At 43.0% G+C, this 24,077-nt stretch overlaps 2 protein-coding genes across 6 annotated transcripts in view; one reads left to right on the top strand and one right to left on the bottom strand.

The window, feature by feature from the left end:
- Positions 1-24,077, top strand: part of CNTNAP2 (contactin associated protein 2) — a 2,051,986-nt gene that overhangs the window by 1,447,245 nt on the left and 580,664 nt on the right. The gene's annotated exons all lie outside the window — the stretch shown is intronic.
- CFAP141 (cilia and flagella associated protein 141) overlaps positions 1-24,077 on the bottom strand; it is a 79,477-nt gene that overhangs the window by 47,033 nt on the left and 8,367 nt on the right. For all 3 annotated transcript variants that reach the window (XM_078377435.1, XM_020814821.3, XM_078377434.1), the window contains exon 3: positions 16,354-16,483. In XM_078377435.1, the coding sequence (XP_078233561.1) occupies positions 16,354-16,483 (130 nt within the window). The remainder of the gene's footprint in view (positions 1-16,353; positions 16,484-24,077) is intronic.

The raw sequence follows: 24,077 nt of genomic DNA, 5'->3' as shown, positions 1-24,077 counted from the left end.
CTCAGTATTCCCATACATCCAATAACAGTTTTAGCTTACTGTTTCTCATCCTGTTTTGTTGGTTTTGATTGCAGTATATTTTCAGAATTATTTTGTTCTTGCTCACATTCTGCCTTAGGGCATTCCAGGCTTTGTGGCAAGAAGGCTCTTTCCCAGTTGGTGTTTGAGATGTTTGCTTCTGAGCTGGATATCTCGGTTCTCACCTATCATCCAGACTCAGATTGTTGCCACCAATTGCTCAATGCCTTCCTTTCCTGAAAGACATTTTCAGATCCCTCTTGCAGTCTTTCCAGCTGGGTAGGGATTGGTATGTCCCAGGTGCAAGACCCAGATATGTCTGATCTTCACCTTGACAATGCCCTGTCTTTCTTTTAAACCATTTCTTCAGCACCAGCACTTCCCCGTGTTTCTCTCTCTCTCTCTCTCTCTCTCTCTCTCTCTCTCTCTCTGTGTGTGTATCTGTGTGTCTGTGTGTCTGTGTGTAAAACACATTGAAAATAGGCTGCAGCATCCATCACTGAAAATCAACTGAACCATTTTTCAATCAGATCCTTTCAGTGGTAGTTGGTGACAGTTATTTTCTCTTATAGGACTCAACGGCTAAGTACTGTTTAGCTATCAGAGAATCATATACCTGTTATTAGCACAGAAAATTAATGAACACTTCTAACTGTAGAATTCCTTATTCAGTAAAGGAAATGAAGGTACATTAAAACAGTTTTAAGCAAAACTAAAGTGATAATGTTTAACTGTTACAGAAGTTGAAATAGATTTGAAATAAACATAAAACACCTTTGGTAGGGCCAGAACAACAGCTGGGAGTCTGCACCACTGATTTTTAGCACTACTGGATGAAATGAAAATTGGCCTTTCACACACACACACACAAGTTCAACATAGAATCATTAAAATCATAGAATCAAGACAATAAAAACTGTTAGAATCAGTAAATCTATGTATTTGCATTCATTTATTTAAAATATTTTAACCCCCTGTTTCTCCTTTAAAAGGCTTCCATCATTAAAAGACAATATTTAACACTAAAAATATTAGGCGTACAAATGCTAACAAGGATCAAATATTACACCGAAGAACGGTAAAACACTGAAAAACAAAAACAACACCAAAAACACATTCAAAGCAGGAAGACACAACAATCCATTTAAAACCCCACTCAGGCAGCCAGGAACACTACTATGAACACTTAAAATCATCATAATAAAAATATCAATGATTTAAAGCCAAAGGCAATTTTAAAAGAGCAGTTTTTGCACCCTGTCTAAAAGTAGTGATAGTGAAAATTAATTAAGGAAGTCCTGTTCACAATCTGGGAGCTAGGGAGATGAAAGCCCTCTGCTAGTCATTATATTATTTCAGGAAGTGCTGAAGAGGTAGCAGCTGAAGTGAAGTAGATTCTTTTTCTGTGCTAAGAGACATTCATGTGTAGATGGAATCAGTTTTAGGGACTTTGAATATTCATAAATTTCAAAGGGAAATAATTAAGCTTGTTCTTAACCTTAGCAGCACACATACTTAAATGTAGCTGAATTGATTTATTGCACTTTACACCCCACCTTTTTTCCATCATGCAGCACAAGCTGCATCCATAGGATGTGCAGTTGGTTCACATCCAGATAATGAACAGACTGAACCCTCTCAGCAGCAGGGAAATGACTCCTTCCTGTATAAAGCTGCCATATTCCCATACTCTAAATCCTGTTAATCTAATTTGCATATTATATAATATATGTGCATTGATTGTCACACTGTTTTTCTAGCTGAGAGAGCTGAGAGAGCTGGAAAACCAAAGTTCAAATCCTTGCTCAGTCATGAATCTTACTCATGAATCTTACTTGATATCCTTGCATTTCTTCAGAAATATCTAGGGGATACTTTATAATAACTAGAAAATGTCCTCACTTAACTTTCTTAGTAATAATATTTATTTATTTATTTATTTATTTATTTATTTATTTATTTATTTATTTATTTATTTATTTATTTGATTTATACCCCGCCTATCTGGACTACCAGACCACTCTAGGTGGCTTCCAATACAAAATCAGACAATAAAACACAGGTAAGTGCATGACAATTCAATAATAGCTACAATGAAATAAAGGATAGGGAAGAGTAAGAAAAAAATAAAAAAATCAAGAGTTGGCTGGAGGGAAGGCCCGAATGAACAACCATGTTTTCAATTGGGTTTTAAAGATTCCCAGCGTAGGGGCTGCGTGAATCTCCGGAAGGAGATTGTTACAGAGGTGAGGAGCCACTGCCGAGAAGGCCTGGTTTCGTGTCTTCTCCTTCCGGGCCTCTCTCAGCATCAGGCTCCTCAGCCTCACCTCCTGACTTGCACGGGTGATCTGGGTAGACCTTGGTGGAAGCAGGCGTTCCACCAAATATCGAGGTCCTAAACCGTTTAGGGCCTTGTAAGTAAGCATTAAAACTTTGAAGTTGATGCAGAAACAAATGGGCAGCCAATGCAATGCGGCCAGTGTTGGAGAAATGTGTTGGTATTTTCTCACTCCAGTGAGGAGTCTGGCCGCTGCATTCTGCACCACCTTAAGTTTCCGCATCAGCTTCAAAGGCAGCCCCATGTAGAGCGCGTTACAGTGGTCTAATCTTGAGATTACGAGCACATGCACCAAGGTAGTGAGCACCCCCATGTCGAAGTAGGGTCGCAGCCGGGCAATCTGCCAAAGATGGAAAAAGGTGGTGTGAACTACCAACGCCACCTGCGTTTCCATGGTGAGCACCGGGTCCAAATGTATGCCCAGGCTGCAGACCCCACTCTTCGCGGCCAGGGTCACCTCCCCAAATGTGAGTCACCCAAGCCACCTACCACGGGGGTACCCACCCTCAGAACTTCTGTCTTGTCTGTGTTCAGCCTCAGCCTGTTTTGCTGCATCCATTGCAGTACGGCCCCCAGGCAGCGCTGAAGGGACAGGACGGCATTACCTGCAGTTGGTGAAAAGGAGATGTAGAGCTGGGTGTCATCGGCATATTGATGACACGAAGCCCCACATCCCCTGATGACTCCACCCAGCGGCCTCATATAGATGTTAAACAGCATTGGGGAGATGATCGACCCCTGTGGAACCCCACAATTGAGACTCCACGGGGCCGAGACACTCTCCCCAAGCTGGACTCTCTGGGGACGGTCCCCCAAGAAGGAATGGAGCCAGGCGAGTGCCAAGCTACCAATTCTCAACTCGAAGATCCTCCCCAGGAGGATACCGTGGTCGACAGTATCAAAGGCCGCCAAGATGTCGAGGAGGACCAGCAGAGACATTTTGCCCCTGTCGGCCTCCCTCAGCAGGTCATCGTACAGGGCGACCAATGCCGTCTCTGTACTGTGGCGTGGCCTGAAGCCTGACTGAAACGGATCCAGGGCATCTGTTTCATCCAAGTGGGCCTGAAGCTGATCGGCCACCACCCTCTCGACCACTTTGCTCATGAAAGAAACATTGGCGACAGGCCTATAATTGCCAATTTCCTCCGCCGCCAAACTAGGTTTCTTTCTTATGGGCCTAATGAGTGTCTCCTTGAGGGCAGATGGAAATCTGTCCTCAAGGAAAGACCCATTTATTATTACTGTGGCCCATTCTGTTGTTATCGGCCTGGCTGCTTTGATTAGCCAGGCCGGGCAAAGGTCAAGGGAGGAGGTGGTGGCTCAAGAGCAATCAAGCACCCTGGCCACAGAATCAGGCGTTACAGGCTGAAAGGAGTCAAAAATCACTGGGCAAGACGGAGCGCTGGACATCTCTACTCGACTCACTGTGTTCAAAAAAGGAGAGAGCTCCTGGTGGATGGCCTCCACTTTAGATTTAAAGAAGGCTGCAAACTGGTCAGGTGAAAAACTAGGGGGAGGCCTATCACCTGAACCAGTTCCGGATACATCACGCACTGTACGGAATAACTCCGCCTGCTGGTTGGACACTTCGCTTATCTGGTTAGCGAAGAATGATCTACATACAGCCTTTACCTTAGTCAGGTAATGGTTAGTTGCGACCCTAACAGCTGTCCAATTATAATCCGTCGGGTTCTTCCTCCACCTATGTTCTAGCCTTCTCCTATATTGCTTCATCGCTCAAAGCTCCTGGTTGAACCAGGGCGCAGGCTGAGCACTGAGCAGGAGAGGTGCGATCGTGTCTATAGCCCTAGTGACAGCGATGGACCAGCTGTCAACCAGAGCCTCGACAGGAGCGCCAGCCAGGTCAGCCGAAACACCTCTCATGGCCTCCTGGAATCCAACAGGATCCAGTAGCCTTTGAGGGTGGACCACAGAAATAGATCCCTGCTCCCTGCGAGGGGGGAGTGCCACTGAGAGGTTACATTTTGCTAGGTGGTGATCGGACCATGACAAGGGGACCGACACGAGGTCAGTCACCACCAGACCACACTCACTCCAATTGGTGGAAAAAACCAGGTCCAACATATGGCCACCCATGTGGGTGGGGCCGATGACATGTTGGGACATGTTCAAGGAAGCCATGGTTTCCAAGAACTCAAGAGCTGGCCCTGTAGTCTCTGCCCCCGCGTGCATGTTGAAATCACCCAAGACGAGAAGCCTCGGGGATCCCAAAAATGCCACGGAGACAAAGTTGGCCAGCTCCGGTAGAGAAGTGGCTGGGTTACGGGAAGCGCAGTAACCCAGCAAAATCCCAATACCATCCCTAGCCCTTATTGACACGTGGAGTGCCTCTAGACCTGGCTTTACCACCAAGGAATGCCTATTAACTTCCAAGCTGGATCTATAAACAATGGCTACTCCCCCCCGCCCCTCCAGTCTACCCTGGTGCTGGACGGCATAACCGGGCGGACAGATGAGAGATAGGGGAGGACCCCCCTCTCCGCCAATCCACATCTTGGTTATGCATGCCAGGTCTGCATCCTCCTCCAGGATAAGGTTGTGAATCACCTGGGTTTTATTGGATACAGACCTGGCATTCAACAATACCAGGATTAGAGTGGAGGGCTGGCTGGGCTGGCTACCTCGATACTGAGGGTTGGTCACAGTCTCAGAACAATGAACAGCGGTCAAACATCTGTTCATTGTTCTTCGGACACGAGCGGGGACTGTGCCAACACCATATCTTCCTCTACCCGTGATCACCGGGATGTTAAAAGGCCCCTCGCTGGGCAGACAGGCCTTCCACTCCATATCAAACAGAAAAAAAAGAAAAGAAAAGAAGAAGTAAAGAAACAGAAACCCTAAATAACACAATTTAGAAAAAAGTGCATTTAAAAATCCCACTACAAAACCCCATGTATAAAATTAAATTAAAAAGAAAAAATACCCAGGAAATTGCCCCCACATATAGTCCCGGTATGTCCTCCCCCGCCTCGCAACCTTGTCCTTTAAAGTTTTGTCAGTCTTGATGGTGTTGATGTTATTTCAAGGGCTGTTGAAGTTGCTGTTAATAATGGAAAGAGTGCCGGAGTGAGGACGTTATTCACGAATTGCATTGCATAGATGTTGATGATAAGCAGGGGTAACATCAAGAACAGTAAAGTCCAGGCAGAAAAATGTTCTGTCTCTGGCTTTTCCTTTGCCCTTTCTTGGGAGTGGGGTGAGGTGTCTTTATTGTTAGTCCAGGAGAAGCAAGATAAACAATCAGATCTTAGGAGGGAGGTTGTCGTTAGGGAGACCAACATGGTGTCATGAGTGCATCTGAAGACATGGAACCAGAAGGGTTAACTGAGGCTGAAGAGAATGCTGAGAGATCAGAAACACCTGAACCGCCTCCAGATTCTCCTTCCACAGCAGACAAGCTTCGGGCCAGGCTTCGGGAAAGATTTAGGACAAGGAGATCAGAGGATCGCTCGAAGGCTGTCCACAGAAACCTACGTTCATCTAGTCCTGAGTATTAACAGGATAGAAAGCTTTCCAGCACCTCAAGGAGCTGTTTTACTATAAAACAGCTCCCAGTGAAGCCAGACTCTGGACTCTGCCCCTGGACTATGCTGGTATTGGACTTTGGACTCTGACCCTGGACTACGCTGTGTATCGGACTCTGGATTTTGACACTGGACTTCATTCTGTGAGTTGATTTATGGACATTGGCTTTGCATTCTTGGTATTCTTGACCCTGGACTGGTTTATTGGACTTCGGCTGTTGTAATCGCCGAGAACGTGACAGATGGCTTCCACCCCCACACTTTTCCCAACATGGAGGGGAAAGCAAACGAAGACTCAGGTCTGCTGAATGCTGTGTTTGCTCAGGTGCAGTTCCTTACGCAGACAGTCGGCCAGCTTCAACAGCAACAAATACAATTACAAGCCGACACTGCTTCTCAAGCTAAGTGTCCTGTGTTTCCTCCTGAAAAATTTGAAGGAAGCGTGGAGGAGTTTCCAGCATTCTTGACACAGTGTAAGCTGTACATTGAGCTGCATGCCAGAGACGTTCCCACAGACAAAACCAAGGTATGCTTTATAATCAGTTTACTCAAGGGTCAGGCAGGTAAATGGGCTACTCCTATGCTCCTTGCTCCTTCACCCCTGTTAACTAACTACCAGGGTTTTCTGGAACATATCTCAGCCGCGTTTGCTAACCCCTTGCAAGCTGCCACAGCTAACAGAAAGATTCAGGCCCTGAAACAGGGAAAGGCTTCAGTTTCCCAGTATTCTACCGAGTTCAGACTCCTGGCTCAAGATTTACTCTGGAATGAGGCAGCTCTTATGGACCAATATATGGAGGGGTTAGCTGATGGGATCCTGGATGAGCTGGCACGTGTAGACCGACCCAACACGCTGCAAGAGCTAATCACTCTATGCTTACGCATTGATGGCCGCTTGGAGAGCCGACGCTTAGCACAGGGCGGTTCCTGCCTCCTGCAGTCACCCTTGCCAGCCCCCAATATCAGATCAGAGGATTCTGAACCTATGCAATTGGGAGCAACTCGACCCCGCCTCAGCCCTGAGGAAAAGACATGATGACGCTCCCAGAATCTTTGTCTGTACTGTGGGGGAGCAGGACACTTTGCTTCTGGCTGTTTGGTTAAGCGGCGTAACCTTGACTCTGTGAAACCGTTGCCAGTAAAAGAATTGCCCCATGTCTGAATGGACCCTCAGATGTGGGGCACTTAGCTGGGTCTCCTGAACCATACCTTAGCATCCTGGGACCATTCCTTGTCCCAGTTAAACTTTGCCTGCCAGATGGACTTTGGTTGTTTGTTCATGCTATGGTAGACTCTGGGGCGGATCGCTATTTCATCAACACCATTTTTGTGAAACAGCACTGGATCCCTGTACAAGATAAAGAGATCCCGACCCTAGTCGAATCCATAGATGGACGTCTCCTTTGCTCCGGTCCCGTGACCCAAGAAACCCAACCCGTCATCCTCCAGGTTCAACAGCATCAGGAGCAACTGCAGTTCAACATCGCCCGCATGCCCTGTTTTCCACTTATTTTGGGACTTTCCTGGCTCCGAACCCATAACCCCCTAATGGACTGGACACGAGGAGAGTTAGGTTTCAGGGATCCATGTCCGCATCTGGATCCACCAGCTATCTTGGCCGCAGCAGGGTCAGCAGACAAGTCCGTAATACCCTCGGAGTATGAGGACTTTGCTGATGTCTTTGAGGAGAAGGGGGCTGACCAACTACCTCCGCACCGACCCTTTGACTGTGCTATTAATTTGGTGTCTGGGGCTCCCCTTCCTGTGGCACGGATTTACCCCATGTCGGAACCCGAACTCGCAGCCTTGAGGGCATTTCTCGATAAAAATCTGAAACGGGGATTCATTCGGCTATCCACGTCACCTCTGTCTGCTCCTGTCATCTTTGTTAAAAAGAAGGGTGGGGAGCTCCGCCCCTGCAATGATTACAGAGCTTTGAACAAGATAACTGTTAGAGACCGCTACCCTCTACCCTTGATCAGCGAGCTTCTGGATCGCCTTAAAGGGGCCCAAGTCTATACCAAGTTGGATCTCCATAGCACCTATACAGTGGTGCCTCGCTTAACGAGCGCACCGTACAACGAAGAATCCGTATAGCGATCCCTTTTTGGGGATCGCTATACGGAGCTGCCCTAATCACCGCACTCGCTTTGCGACGATCGGGGCGTCTGGCGGCCATTTTGGAGCCACCGATCAGCTGATCGGCGGCTCCAAAATGGCCGCCGGATGACCCAAAATGGCCCCCGTCAGTGTTTTCGCGCCCTCCCCTTGCTTACCGAGGTCGCGAAAATGCTGCGGGGGGGCATTTCGGGTCATCCGGCAGCCATTTTGGAGCCACCGATCAGCTGATCGGTGGCTCCAAAATGGCCGCCGGACCGCGAAAACATCGCTGGAGGGGTAAGTTTTGGCGCCTATTGGAACGCATTAAACTAAGTTTAATGCGTTTCAATAGGCTTTTCCTGCCCCGTACAGCGATGTTTTCGCATAGCGAAGGTTAATCCGGAACGGATTAACCTCGCTATACGGGGCACCACTGTAATTTGGTGCAAATTCGTGATGGCAATGAGTGGAAGACTGCTTTTGGAACACGTTATGGCCAGTATGAATGCCTTTCGGATTGACGCTTCAGTGGTGTTCCAGCGATTCATGAATGTCATCTTTTGGGACTTGCTCGATCGCTTTGTAATCGTTTACCTAGATGACATTCTGATTTATTCCCGAGACCCCGCTCAGCATACAGAACATGTTTGCCAGGTTTTACAACGGTTACGAGAACATCGACTCTACGCCAAGCTGGAGAAATGCAAATTTAACCTGCGAGAAGTCGAGTTCCTGGGTCACATTGTATCTCCCCAAGGGATCCAGATGGACCCAAAGAAGATCGAGATGGTACTGGACTGGCAGAAACCTCGGAATCGTAAGGATGTGCAACGGTTTCTCGGCTTTGCGAATTATTACCATCAGTTCATACCATCTTACGCGGATGTAACCACGCCACTGTCCCACCTCCTCCGGCCCAAAGAGCCATTCCTTTGGACTCCAGAGGCAGATCATGCCTTTACCACCCTAAAGACCCGTTTTACCACTGAGCCCATCCTACGCTATCTGGATCCCCGGCTACCGTTTACCGTGGAAACAGATGCCTCCAGTGTTGCCCTGGGCGCAATACTGTCCCAGCGGGAGGACCCCTCACCACCACTGCAGCCCTGTGTGTTCTACTCCCGGCAGTTCACACCCTCGGAGCGTAATTACACCATCTGGGAGCGAGAACTTTTGGCCATCAAAACGGTGTTCGAGGTTTGGAGGCATTACCTCAAAGGGGCCCGTCACCCAGTCCAAGTTTTGACATTATCAAAACCTGGAACACTTACAAACAGCCCGATACCTTAACCAACGCCAAATCCGATGGAGTCTCTTTTTCTCCCGGTTCGACTTCCGTATTACTTATGTCCCGCATACCCAGAATCGGAAAGCTGATGCCTTGTCCTGCAAACCAGAATACGCCGTTATGACCTCGGAAGAAACCCCGATTTCACCAATCCTGCCTCCTTCAGTCTTTGCAGCCGTAACCACTCACTCCCTGGCTGAAGAGATTCGAGCCAGCCAAGCTCAAGATTCCTGGGCCAAGCAACGTCTGCAGGAACTTCAAGAGGGCTCGGTCAATGACTTTAACTAACCATCAGGGCCTCCTATTACATTGTGGACGCGTATATATTCCTCCGGGGCCCCTCCGAGCTCAGGTCCTCCATCTGACTCATGATTCCCCTCCTGCAGGACATTTTGGTCAATACAAAACTCTGCACTTGCTCACACGAGAGTTCTGGTGGCCCCAGGTTCGAGCTGACGTCGCCCGATATGTTGGTTCCTGTGAGGTTTGCCATCGAGCCAAGGACATACCAGCTAATCCTTCAGGTCTGCTGCAGCCATTACCTGTACCGCCTGGCCCTTGGGACACAGTATCCTTGGATTTCATCACAGATCTCCCGCGGTCACAAGGGTATACCTGTATCTTAGTAATAGTGGGCCTGTTTACTAAGATGGCTCATTTTGTCCCATGTTCCAAACCTCCCACAGCTCCTGACACCGCTCAACTCGACCTCCATCATGTTTTCCGTCTACATGGTCTCCCGACGCACCTAATTTCTGATCGTGGTTCCCAGTTCACTTCCCGGTTCTGGCAAGCCTTACACTCCAGTTTGGATACCCAGGTGCACTTGTCCTCAGCATATCACCCTCAAACAGATGGACAGACCGAGCGTACAAATGCCACCCTGGAACAGTATCTCTGTTGCTACACCTGCTATCAGCAAGATAATTGGGCTACCCTGTTACCCCTGGCAGAATTTGCTTACAATAATGCTGTACACACATCTACAGAACAGACACCCTTTGAAGCCAACTATGGGTACCATCCTCACTTTTCCCAGCTTCTGTACCCTCGACCATGGTTCCTGCTGCCAATGCCCATATACGTGAGTTGCAGGCCCTCCAAGAATTACTCCGAGAGCAGCTTCAGCAGGCTAAAGAAGCTTATAAAACAGCGGACGACCGGAAGCGACAAGAAGGGCCACCTCTGAAACCAGGAGACCGGGTCTGGCCTTCTACCCGTCACCTTCGCCAACCTGGCCGAACCCGTAAGTTGGACCCTCGGTTTATAGGACCCTATGTAATCATAGAACAAATCAACCCTGTTGCCTTCCGGCTACAACTTCCAGATATTCTCCGTGTCCACCCGGTTTTCCATCGATCCCTCCTTGTTCCTGTCTCAGCCCCAGACCCTGCTCGACCCTTGCCCCCAGCTCCACCACCACCTGTTCTGATCAATGGCGAGGAAGAATATGAGGTCTGTCAGGTCCTGGACTCCCAAATCCACCGAGGGGGGTCTTCAGTATTTTGTGGATTGGGAGGGTTACAGTCCTGAGGATCGATCGTGGGAACCCGCCAGTAATCTACATGCCCCTGATTTGATACAGCAGTTCCATGCTACCTACCCCGATCAACCCAGCCCATCTGAAGGGGGGAGTCCTGGGGAGGGGGATAGTGTCATGAGTGCATCCGAAGACCTGGAACCAGAAGGGTTAACTGAGGCTGAAGAGAATGCTGAGAGATCAGAAACACCTGAACCGCCTCCAGATTCTCCTTTCACAGCAGACAAGCTTCGGGTCAGGCTTCGAGAAAGACTTAGTCCTGAGTATTAACAGGATAGAAAGCTTTCCAGCAGCTCTGATCATCAGCTTCTTACAGCAAAACTCAAGCTTAAACTGAAGAAAATAGGAAAAACCACTGGGCTAGTCAGGTATAATCTAAACCAAATCTCTTATGAATACACAGGGGAAGTGAAGAACAGATTTAAGGAACTAGATTTGGTGGACAGAGTGCCTGAAGAACTATGGATGTAGGCTGGAAACATTGTACAGGAGGCAGCAACAAAAACCATCCCAAAGAAAAGGAAATGTAAGAAAGCAAAGTGGCTGTCCAACAAGGCCTTGCAAATAGCAGAGAAGAGAAGGGAAACAAAATCCAAAGGAGATAGGGAAAGTTACAGAAAATTGAATGCTGACTCCCAAAGAATAGCAAGGAGAGACAAGAGGGCCTTCTTAAATGAACAATGCAAAGATATAGAGGAAAATAACAGAAAGGGAAAAACCAGAGATCTATTCAATAAAACTGGAGATATTAAAGGAACGTTTTGTGCAAAGATGGACACGATAAAGGACACAAATGGTAGGGACCTCACAGAAGCAGAAGACATCAAGAAGAGGTGTCAAGAATACACAGAGGAATTATACCAGAAAGATCTGGAGGTCCTGGACAACCCAGATAGCAGTGGTTGCTGATCTTGAGCCAGACATCCTGGAGAGTGAAGTCAAGTGAGCCTTAGAAAGCATGGCTAACAACAAGGACAGTGGAGGTGATGGCATTCCAATTGAACTATTTGAAAACTTAAAAAATGATGCTGTTAAGGTGCTACACTCAAGTTTGGAAAACTCAGCAGTGGCCAGAGGATTGGAAGAGATCCCAATCCCAAAGAAGGGCAGTGCCATAGAACGCTCCAACTACCATACAATTTCACTCATTTCACATGCTAGCAAAGTTATGCTCAAAACTGTACAAGGTAGGCTTCAGCAGTATGTGGATCGAGAACTCCCAGAAGCACAAGGTGGATTTCGAAGGGGCAGAGGAACTAAGACCAAATGGCTAAAATGCGCTGGTTCATGGAGAAAGCCAGAGAGTTCCAGGAAAACATTTACTTCTGTTTCATTGATTATGCAAAAGCCTTTGACTGTATCAACCACAACAAACTATGGCAAGTTCTTAAAGAAATGGGAGTGCCTTACTTACCTTATCTATCTCCTGAGAAACCTATACGTGGGACAGGAACAGCAGTTAGAACTGGATATGGAACAACTGATTGGTTCAAAATTGGGAAAGGAGTAAGACAAGGCTGTATATTGTGTCCCTGCTTATTTCACTTTTATGCAGAATATATCATGTGAAAGGCTGGACTGGATGAATCTGAAGCAGGAATTAATATTGCCGTAAGAAATATCAACAACCTCAGATATGTAGATGATACTACTCTGATGGCAGAAAGTGATGAGGAATTAAAGAACCTCTTAATGATGGTGAAAGAGAGTGCAAAAAATGGTCTGAAGCTCAACATTAAAAAAAAACCCTAAGATCATGGCCACTGGTCCCAGCACCTCCTGGCAAACAGAATGGGAAGATATGGAGGTGGTGACAGACTTTACTTTCTTGGGCTCCATGATCACTGCAGATGGTGACAGCAGCCACGAGTTTAAAAGACCCCTGCTTCTTGAGAGGAAAGAGATGACAAACCTAGACAGCATCTTAAAAAACAGAGACATTACCTTTCCGTCAGATCTGCATAATCAAAGTTATGGTTTGATTAATGGAAGTGAGCACAGGACCATAAAAAGGGCTGACCGCCGAAGAATTGATGCTTTTGAATTGTGGTGCTGGAGGAGATTCTTGAGAGTCCCCTGGACTGCAAGGAGATCAAACCTATCAATTCTGAAGGAAATCAACCCTGAGTGCTCACTGGAAGGACAGATCGTGAAGCTGAGGCTCCAATACTTGGCCATCTCATGAGAAGAGAAAACTCCCTGGAAAAGACCCTGGTGTTCGGAAAGTGTGAAGGCAAAAGAAGTGGGCAAGAGAGGACGAGATGGTTTGACAGTGTCATTGAAGCTACCAACATAAATTTGACCCAACTCTGGGAGGCAGGGCCTGTCGTGCTCTTGCCCATGGGGTCATGAAGAGTCAGACACGACTTAACGACTAAATGACAACATCTTACTTATATACATTTATTGGAAGACTGATTTTACTTAGTAGGACATGTATCTATGTAAGCAGTTCAATGATCTTGTTAACTAATTGGTTCTGGTTCTGAGCCTTACTTATTGGCAAGCGTGGATTAATGCACAGGCTTTGTTAAGAGGGCAATTATTTGGCAACAGGACGTGTGTCTGTGTTTTTACACTTAAATTACTTAACTAAAAGATGATCAGTAAAAACACATGGCTAACAGATCAATTGCTGGCTTGCTGATGCAATTCAAATGTCTTTTAAATGTTGTATTTTTGTTTATAATAAAGGTTGCTATATCAAATGTGTATGTGTATACCCACTGTGCTCTGAGTGTAGCCATGTAATATCCCCAACTTGCTTTTAAACTTGGAACTGAATGGCTTTTTTTCCAAGGAGAGCATGATGAGTAAGTGGGACAGGAGGTTAGGGAGAGCAGGGGACCCACACATTGAACAGCCTAGGTCCTAGGGGCTCATGGCCACCTTAATCCACTCCTGCCTGTTAGAAAGAGAAGAGAGTCAGAATGGGTTACAATTCTATGTTTATCTGTAAAACTACAGTGGCTTGCTTAAGTGAGTCAATGCTGTTCCTAGCTTCTGGTATAACAACACCAATAATCTCAGCAAAATTTAGCGCAGAGTTGGTTTCTATTATCTGAATTTGTTTGTATTTTATCTGTATTAATCTTTTTTCAAATTTTAATATTTAGTGCTAAAGGTTGCCTCTTAGCAAACATTCCCTCTAAGTTTCTGTCTTGCTGCACAGGAGCCTCATTTCATTTGCATGAGGGTGGGCAGGGCTCCATTTAAAATGGGAAGTAAAGAAACCAGCTGCCAGCAACCCTTACTGAGCTTTGGGCAAGCATGCATGTGCAGCTTTGAGGGAATATTGTCCTTAACTCAGAATCATAGGCCCATGCCAACTTGTCCCACTGCCCCCTCCCTCTGTTCTGCCCTGGTTGTTGTGTATTGTTAAGTCACCTCTTTGTTATGATCACCCTTTCCATGAGCAACTGCCAAAATGTCCTTTCCTCAATAGCCCCGCTCAACTCTTGTATACTCAAAGATTTGCCTTTCTTTAGAGAGTCAATCCATTTCATATTTGATTTCGTCTTTTGCTGCTGCCTTCAACCTTTACAACAATTATTGCCTTTTCCAGAGAATCTTGACTTCTCATGATATTCCAAAGATAGGACAGTCTCAATTTCAACATGTTTTGCTTCCAGAGATAGTTCAGGTGTCAGTTCCTCTAGGACCAGCATGTTCATCATTTAGGCACCTTAAACATCATTTTTCAGATGATTTTTCCCCTGTGATCTTTCTTTACTCTCTGGCTTTCACACCCATACATAGTAATCAGGAACACAAGAGTGTGGATGACATTTGTCTTAATCTTCAGTGACACATTCTTACACTTGATAATCTTTTCTAATTCTTCTTAGTCTCACTCTTCTTGTGATTTCTTGGCTGCAGTCTCCATTTAGATTGATGATTTGAACCAAGGTATACAAAATATTTCATTATATCAATTTCTTCATTGTCAGCATAAAGCTGTGTAGTTCTTCTTTAGCCCTGGTATTAGTCTTAAGTACAGCCTTGTTTGGCACTTTCTTTTTTCACTTCCACTAAAAGTCATCTCAGGTCATTGCTGCTTTCTGCCAGTAAGTTGGTGTCATCTGCATATTTTAAGTTATTGGTGTTTCTTCCACCAACTTTCACTCTTCCTTCATCTGAATCAAGTCTGATTTTCTCTATATTTTCTTTGTACAGATTGAAGAGATAAGGTGAAAAAATGCAGATTGTCTGACACCTTTACCTATGGGAAACCATTCTGCCTCTCCATATTCTTCCCAACACTACTCTCCTGTCCACAATACAAGTTATGTATCAAGATAAACATTAGAGATGAGGATATTCATATTCATATATGGATACGAATATCACCATGCAGCTGGACTTAATGAGGGTCTGGCCCCCAGGACTTGACCATCCACTGACTCGTCCTGCTATGGTGCTGGTCCTGCTCATCCTTCCAATGGCACCCAGAGCTCTGATCTTTTCCTGCTCAGCTGCCTACTCCAGGCAGGGGGCAAGAGGACAAGTCTCCCCACATGGCTGCTGAGTGGCCAACCAAGCAGGAAGAGAACAGATCTCCAGGCACCACTGGAAGGATGAGTGGGACCGGCACTGTGGCAGGATGTGTGAGCGGACAGTCTGGTCTCGAGGGCCAAACCCTCGTTAGGTCCAGCTGCATGGGGATATTCATATTTGTATACAAATATGAATATCCCCACCTCTAATAAACATTGTGAATTAATTCTGTGAAAATGATACTAAAATTCTGTTATTATCCTTTGAAACCTCATTCCAGGAATTTAAAATTTGTAGCAGCCAAAAAATCAGTAAGATTCATCATCATCACCACCCCAAGTTTACACTTATTTATACTATTTTCTCTCCTCCTCCTCTCTTTTTGTTGTTACCCATCTCTTCCTCTCCTCATGGTATAATCTAGGTAAACTAATCTCTCAGAATCTTGAAGAAGATTGGCGGAACGCCTACTCTCACCAAGATCTACCCATGTCACTCGCGCGAGCCAGGAGGTGAGGCTGAGGAGCCTAATGCTGAGGGAGGCCCAGAAGGAAAGGACAAGAAATCAGGCCCTCTTGGCAGTGGCTCCTCACCTCTGGAATAATCTACCTCCTGATATTCGCGCGGCTCCCTCGCTGGGTATTTTTAAAAAGCAACTAAAAACATTGATGTTCCGGCAGGCCTTCCCCTCAATCAACTTTTGATCTCCCCTTCCTCTCCTCTCCCACTCTTTGTCCTATTTTATTGAATGTTCTTTCTTTATGTAGTATTGTTTTTATATATATTGCTGTATGTTTCTTGTAAGCCGCCTAGAGTGGTCTTAACCGACTAGATAGGCAGGATATAAATAAAATAAATAAAATAAATATAAATAAAGATGTAATGGACCTTAAAGTTTTTGGAAGGCCAGAAGAATTAGAGACTCGGTCATTGTCTCTTATACAGCTTTTGAGCTGGAAGAAACCCTGAGGATCATTGAGTCCAAAACAGTAAATATGAAGACAAAATTATTCTTAGTCCTCACCATCATCAGCTGCTTGTTAGCATAGTGTAGCTCCTCCTTCATTTCTGCCTGTTGCCTCTTTCTGGCTCGTTCAAAGCATCTGTCCTCCTGTGCTAACAGGTGCAGACACATAGCATGGCCATGTTCCCAGCTGCAGTAGGATGATAGGACAAATTATAAGAACTTTAAAATAGCTGGATGAAAATTATTTTATTTCCCTAGTGATTAATGCATAACTAGATTACATTACAATTGCAATTTAATAAGGGGTAATTTTAGTTCTTCTGTGCAGGCCCACAGCTTTCTGTGGATCCGTAGAGGCTATATCACCACAAGTATCCCTCCAGCTTCTCTTTGCAGAGAACTGAGAAGATGGACATAGATCTCATCAGTGTATGTTTCCCCTTCTTTCTGCACACTTGTTTTTAACAGAGGAGGTGCAGCTTATTTAATATTAGTATTGGTATACAGGATGCCCAGAGATGAAAAAATAAAAGAAACAAACTGACCTAGCTAGCTGAGTTAGTTTTTCAGATAATGGAAGGCTAAGGTGTTTTTATAGTCTAATGTGTTTTATGTAGAGCAGAAGTTCTTAACCTTTTCTTTACTACAGACCCTCTTTAAATATTTTTTTTGCTGCAGACCACTAAGACTTAATTCAATATTTAAAACCCTTTAAATATTTACTTAAAGTTTCTCATGAAGGATCTTCAGATTTGGAGAGAAGGGAGAAATATGTTAATCTATTAATGCACACGCTCCTATTATAATATATTTATTGGAATTATCCCATACATAATCATCATCATCATCATCATGATAACAATAACAATAACAATAATACAGAAATAACACAATCAGAGCAGCAAAAATGGCAATATTAGGAATAGCACACATACTGTGCCGATATTTAACACATACAGTGGTGCCTCACATAGTGATGTTAATCGGTGCAGCAAAAATCGCCGCTAACTGAAAACATCGCTATGCGATTTAAAAAACCCAATTGAAACACATTTAAACCCCTTCAATGCGTTCCAATGGGGTAAAAACTTACCTTTAAGCGAAAATCCTCCATACGGCAGCCATTTTTGCTGCCCGGTAAGCGAGGAATCTGTCCCAAAAAAGAGCGGGCAGCCATTCTTTCCGGCGGCCATTTTGGAACCGCCAATCAACTGTTGGAAAAAATCGCTATGTGAAAATCAGTAAGCGAAACAGCTTACCGATCATCGCAAAGTGATTTTTCCCCATTCAAAACATTTTTATGCGATCGCTATGCGATTTTGTCATTAAACGGGGTGCTCGTTAAGCGAGGCACCACTGTACTTAGATTTTTGGTTAGAAGTTGTATCTGTTATATAATACCAGTCAATTTTTTTATAATTTTCACTGTACCTAGTGTTTTTGAATCATCATCATCATCATCATCAACTCCATGGGTACAGACCTTGTTGAGACAGAGTGGCGTCAGATGCCCCTCTGGTCATCTGGTGACAAATGGGATACAGGGCTCAGCAGACCCTGTTGAGGGACCAGGACAGGCTGCTGCATAGCTACATGAAGAATGTAAAGGTAAAACAGGTTTGGAAAGATGAAAATCCACCAAATGATGATATGATCATTAAAAAAATTAGAAAGTGTAGAAATAGATACAGTAGATTAACTAAGAGGCTAAAGGGACAAGAAGAATCATCTTTTTATTTAAATCGGAATTTATTTTATAATTGGTGGAAAGTAAAAAGCTGGCAGTAAAGGAACAGAAAATGAATAAAAATGGGATGTCATGAATAGGATCTCATCGGAAGAATTATTCAAATATACAAGATTGCTTCTATGTTGAACCTTAGGGTTTTTTTCTTTTTATATTTATGTTTTTAAATCTTCTGTTGGATGATGATGATGATGATGATGATGATGATGATGATGATGATGATGATGATGATGATGATGATGATGATGAGAAGAAGAAGAAGAAGAAGAAGAAGAAGAAGAAGAAGAAGCTAAACTTGGACTCCTGCTGAAAATCAAGAAATTATGAAATTTCATTACAAGGCAAAGACAACAGCCCATGGTTTTCAAAAAAGAATGATGGAAATTTGGAAAAGGAAACACCCAAGTAGTGACATAACTGAGCAATGATTAATGGATCAGAGAAGGTTTATCATCCGGAGTAAAGTGTTTTCAAGACTGGAATTGCAAGATCTAGAAAAGGTGGCAAATCAACACAGAACAATGACCATAATATGGAAAACAAATGGAGGAGAGAGTTATACATAATAGTGGAAGAAAACATATCGGTAGAGGAACAACTTATGGAACAACCCAGAAATTGTGAGTTGACAGAACAGCAAACATCACTAAGAAAAAAAATAATAACCCATATTAGCAGAACACAGAAAGACAATGCCTCTTCAGTTTGTGCCAATTACAAAGTAAACCAGTAAAAGATCTACTGAATGATGCAAATGTTGTCATCAGAACAATCCTGACCAACACACTTAAGGAAACAAACCAGCTCATGTATAGCACAGCTACCATAGTAACCATGAAACTTGGTTAGAAGCTATGAAAACCCCAGAAAACTCATGGCACCCCAAAATGGAAAACAAAGCAGGAACGAAAAATAAATGAATTACATGCAGACATTAGCAACTAAAAACACTTGAAAGATTCAAAACTTAAAAATGAAAAAGTAAGAGTCAGACTATGCAAAATATATTACCTAGAAAGGAAAATGATTGTTGAAACTATGGAAGAATTAAAGCAGAGAGTAACAGCCAAAGCAAAGAAAATTGAAGGATATGATGGATGCTTGAAACAATATAAAGAAAACACACAATTTTAAAATAACCAATTATTCTATACATCACTAGGAGAAAATGCAGAGCAAAAGAAATTAGGCCTATGTAAAGATGATGCTCTAAAATTATGAAAAGAAATGTGGGAAAGCCCAACAAAAACACCTTGTGGATTAAAGACATTTGTAAAGAAACTCAGGGAAAACAAATGGATGATACTGTAATAACAACTGAAATGATTAAGAGGCAAGTAAAGGCTGTGAAAAATTGGAGTGCACCTGTTCCAGATAAGCTGTACAGACTTTGGTTAAAGCATCTAACAAGTCTCCATCAACGTATAGCAATGCAATTTAACCACTTACTTCAAAATTCTACAACTGAAGACTGGATGACAACAGGCTGCACATTTCTGATAATAAAAGATAATCAAAAGGGCAATCAACCCAGTAATTATCGACCAATTACATGCCTTCCAACAACGTTCAAGCTCCTCACAGGAGTACTTATTTGCAAGATCAATATATAAATACTGAAAACTCCCTATATTCAAATGAATAGAAAGGGAACTTTAAAAAGTCAAAAGGCACAAAAGATCAGCTGCTTATTGATAAAATGATCCTGAAGAATGCACAAAGACAAAAAAACAAACCTTAACATGGCCTGGATAGACTATAAAATACTATTTGACTCATTGCCACACAGCTGCATTAACACTTCCCTAAAAATGTTTGGGATTAGTAAAAACATTCAGAAGTTCCTCAAGAAAAACATTGGAAAATGGAAATCCATCTTAATGGCCCATGGTGAAGAAATTTGGGAAGTTAACATCAAAAGAGGAATATTTCAGGGGGCTTCTTTGTCAGTACTGCTGTTTAACATCTCACTAATCCCTGATGGGGTTTGTAGTCCCATTTGTATGTTTTGAAGTGCAGAATGGCACAGCAGAGAGTCTTAACTTGAATAAAGTTATTTATAAAGATATTTATTCTACAAAAGCATGATTGACATTTAATTCATGTAAGTTAAATATTACTTTTTACATAGCCCAAAAGGTATAACAGCTTTTCATTGCTTATTACTTGTTCTATTTGCTTTTAAATTAGTTGCTTGTAGCCTCTGGAATTTCAGGGCTCATCAATCCTTTAACAGTTTCAATGTATTCTCGAAGGCTTTCATGGCTGGGATCTGATGGTTGTTGTAGGTTTTTCGGGCTCTTTGGCTGTGTTCTGAAGGTTATTCTTTGTAACGTTTTGCCAGTCTCTGTAGCCGGCATCTTCAGAGGACAGGAGTCAGAACTGTCTATGCTTTTGTGCAGTTTGTGAGATCTGTGGGATCAGCTTTTGTGCTTTTTGGAGAGGACAAAAATACAACAAATGTTACGGTCAGCAAAGGACAAAAGTGACCCCCTCACCACTGCAGGAGTATACCGGATACCTTGCAGCTGTGGCCAGGTATATATTGGAACCACAAAATGCAGCATCCACACCAGAATCAAAGAACATAAAAGACGCTGCAGACTAAAACAACCAGAAAAATCGGCAGTAGCTGAACATGCCCTAAAACAAGCTGGACATGAAATCCTATTTCAAAAGACATAAGTATTGGACAACACCAGCAATCATTATGTTAGACTGCACAAGAAAGCTATTGAAATCCACAAACACCAGCACAGCTTCAACAAAAAAGAAGAAAGTCTAAAACAGTGCTGGCTCCCAGCACTGAAAAATACAGCCTGCAAAAGGTCAATGAACTCTATCCAGCCACAAGGACTGGATCACTGCACACAAAAGACCAGCTAACGATACCCATCAATCACAGTGACAGATAATCTCTCCCCCTTCTCACAACAATACACCCACAACAAAAAACAAGCTGACAAAAGCCAATCCCACAACTATAAATACTCAACTATCCCACAAACTGCACCAGAGCACAGAGTTCTGACTCCTGTCCACTGAAGGCCACAGAGACTGGCAAAACATTAGGAACAACAACCTTCAGAACACAGCCAAAGAGTCTGAAAAAACTACAACAACCATCTTTAACAGTTTCTTTTCTATTTTCTCTCACCCATGAGGAAATATCTGTGCTGACTCCTCTCACTTCAACTGTCAGTATATCTTCATTTCATTGCTTCATTCTGCTGCTCCTTCATTGGTTGCTGCTTCTTTCCTTCTTACTCTCTCCTATCAGCCTTTTTCTTTACTGTTTTCTCTTACTGCTACTGCTTCTTTTATACTGATTTTACTCAGACGCACTCAGCATTTCTCAAGCTCAGTTAAACTTATTAATCTCACCTGCCTATCTTTCCCTCTTGTAACTTTACTGAGCAGAAATGCTATTTGCAAAATGTAACTCTAACAATCGCCATGTCAATAATTTTAAATAAAACTGGATTGGGCTACTGTATTTCACAACAAGATCGAAAAACCAATAATCTTTTGTACATGGATTACCTACAACTACAGGAGAAACGTTCCACAGATATACAATCACTGCTAAACACAGTGCAAATATTTAGTGAAGATATCCAAATGAAATCTGGAGTTGACAAATGTACAGCTCTGTCTATACACCGTGGCAAGATCCAAAACCTAGATGGAATAGAGTTTAAAAAGGCAATATTATTAAATCACTCTCAAGTGATGAAAATTATAAATACTTTGGAATACTAGAAGCAGACAACATCATGCACACAGAAGTTAAAGAACTGACAGAAAGAGAATATATCAAAAGACTGCAGAAAATTTTAAAATCAAAATTAAATCAGGGAAATACAATCAAAGCCATAAACAAATGGGCCATTCCAGTAATATCCAGATGGAAGAATAGATTGGACTCAAAACGAATTAGAATAATTGGATTGAAAAACACAGAAACTAATGAACATACATCACACACGACATCCAAAAAGCAATGTAGACAGATTATATTTACCATGAAAAATTGGAGGCATGTGGAGTACTGCAAATACAGAAGGTAGTAGAGAAAGAAAAAAAGGAGCCTAAATGATTATATCAGTACAAGCAGAGAAAGATTACTGAAAGCAGTGAAAATGGAGAATATTTTGAAAACCTCAGAAACAAAGGCTCAATATAAGAAACAACAATTTGAAAAGAAATTAAACAGCTGGAAAAATAAACCATTACATGGATAACATCTGAGAAATATAGATGGAAAGCATGATCATAATTCAACATGGACATGGCTAAGGGGACCCTAAAGAAAGACACCAAAGGCTTGATTTTTGCTGCATTAGAACAAGCACTCCAAACCAACATGATGAATGTTAAGATCCAAGGAGTTAGTGCTAACAGCAAATGTCGACTCTGCCAAGATAAAGATGAAACTGTCACTCCTCATCTGTGAATGTCCAAAGACTGCACAGATTACAAAATTATACATGATACATTCAGTAGAGAAAGTGTCAGAAAATGAGGAAGTCAAGATCTTGTGGGATTTCTGGATCCAAACTAATAGATATCCTGAACACAACACACCAGACATAGTAATAATGGAACTAAGAAATGTCTGGATTGTCAGTTATTGGTCTCATAAATGAGAGCAAAAACCACGAAACAGGAAAATCCAGGCTTCCTTCACTCCCGATTGAAGTTAACTGCTTGAGTCAAACACAGTTCCGGGACATGAACTCTTGGAAAACCTGCATTTAAGTCTGTTTCGATTTTACTAAAAAGAAACCACCTAATACCGTATCTTTACTGTTCAATGACTCAGTTTTGGTAACGTAAGGCCAAATTCATTATCTATAGGGAAACTGTTCTGTTCAAAGGACTAGAAAGGCCAATTATTAAACAACATGAGTTTATTTAAGTGAACAAAGAAAACATTTCTCTACAGTTTCATTTCTAAGCAACAGCATAACGTTTCAGCACCTTCTATAAAAATTAACTATTGAACAAAAGAAAATCTAAACTATAAACTAAGGAAAACACACGATATTCTTACGCAGTCCATATTGTTAAATCAGGTTCTTTCGTCTGGATCAAAGATATTCAACGGCATATTTTCAGATACCCAAAACTCTCTTCTTCCCTTCTCTCTCTCTCAGAGTTCCTTTTTCTAACCTCTTGTAAATTTCTCCAACCTGCCCCTTCCTGACATATTCGACCAATCACGAAGGAAAGAATTAGCATAGGGTACGCCCTACTTTCCCACCAACACCAAAGAATTGTTTATAATTCAGGTTAGAGATATTTTGACTCTGCTGTGTTTTTCTCTCCAGCTGCAGCGATAAGCTTGGCGACATGACGCTGAAAGTAACTACTAGTAATTTTCCAGAACTTAGCCTGTGTCAGACTCAAAATGGATTTCTCTATGGTTAAAACATGACTACATAACCCATCTCTAATTAGAAAAATACACTTCATCACATTGCAATTCTAGGGAATGCCAGAGTTGAAAATAAAGATTTTTGTTGCAAAAGAACAAACACTCCAAACCAATGTGATGAAAGCTAAGTTTCAAGAAATTAGTGCTAACAGCAAATGTTGACACTGCCAAGGAAAAGATTAAACTGTGTCAGACTTCATCTGTGAATATCTAAAGATTGCAAAAATAGATTCCAAAATAAGACACGATAGAGTGGCAAAATTAGAGCTGTGGTCATTATGCAAAAAATATAAATTGCCAGCCTCCAAGAACCCATGGGAACATCAGGCAGAGATAGTGTCAGAAAATGACAAAGTCTAAATCTTGAAGAAATTCCAGATCCAAACTAACAGATATCTTGAACATAACACACCAGACATAGTAGTAATGGAATGAAGAAATGTCTGGATTATTGACATTGCAATTCCAGAGGAGGCCAGAATCAAAAATAAAGAACTGGAAAAACTAACAAAAGACAAATATCTAGCAAACGAAACATGTTGCTTCTGGATGAAACATTCCTCTTATTTCAAACAGTATTATAAGCAGTTACAG

The sequence above is a fragment of the Pogona vitticeps genome, chromosome 6 (genome assembly GCF_051106095.1).
Source record: "Pogona vitticeps strain Pit_001003342236 chromosome 6, PviZW2.1, whole genome shotgun sequence".
NCBI lineage: Eukaryota > Metazoa > Chordata > Lepidosauria > Squamata > Agamidae > Pogona > Pogona vitticeps.
The sequence above is the reverse complement of the archived record's forward strand: the minus strand, read 5'-3'. Positions and strand labels throughout refer to the sequence as shown.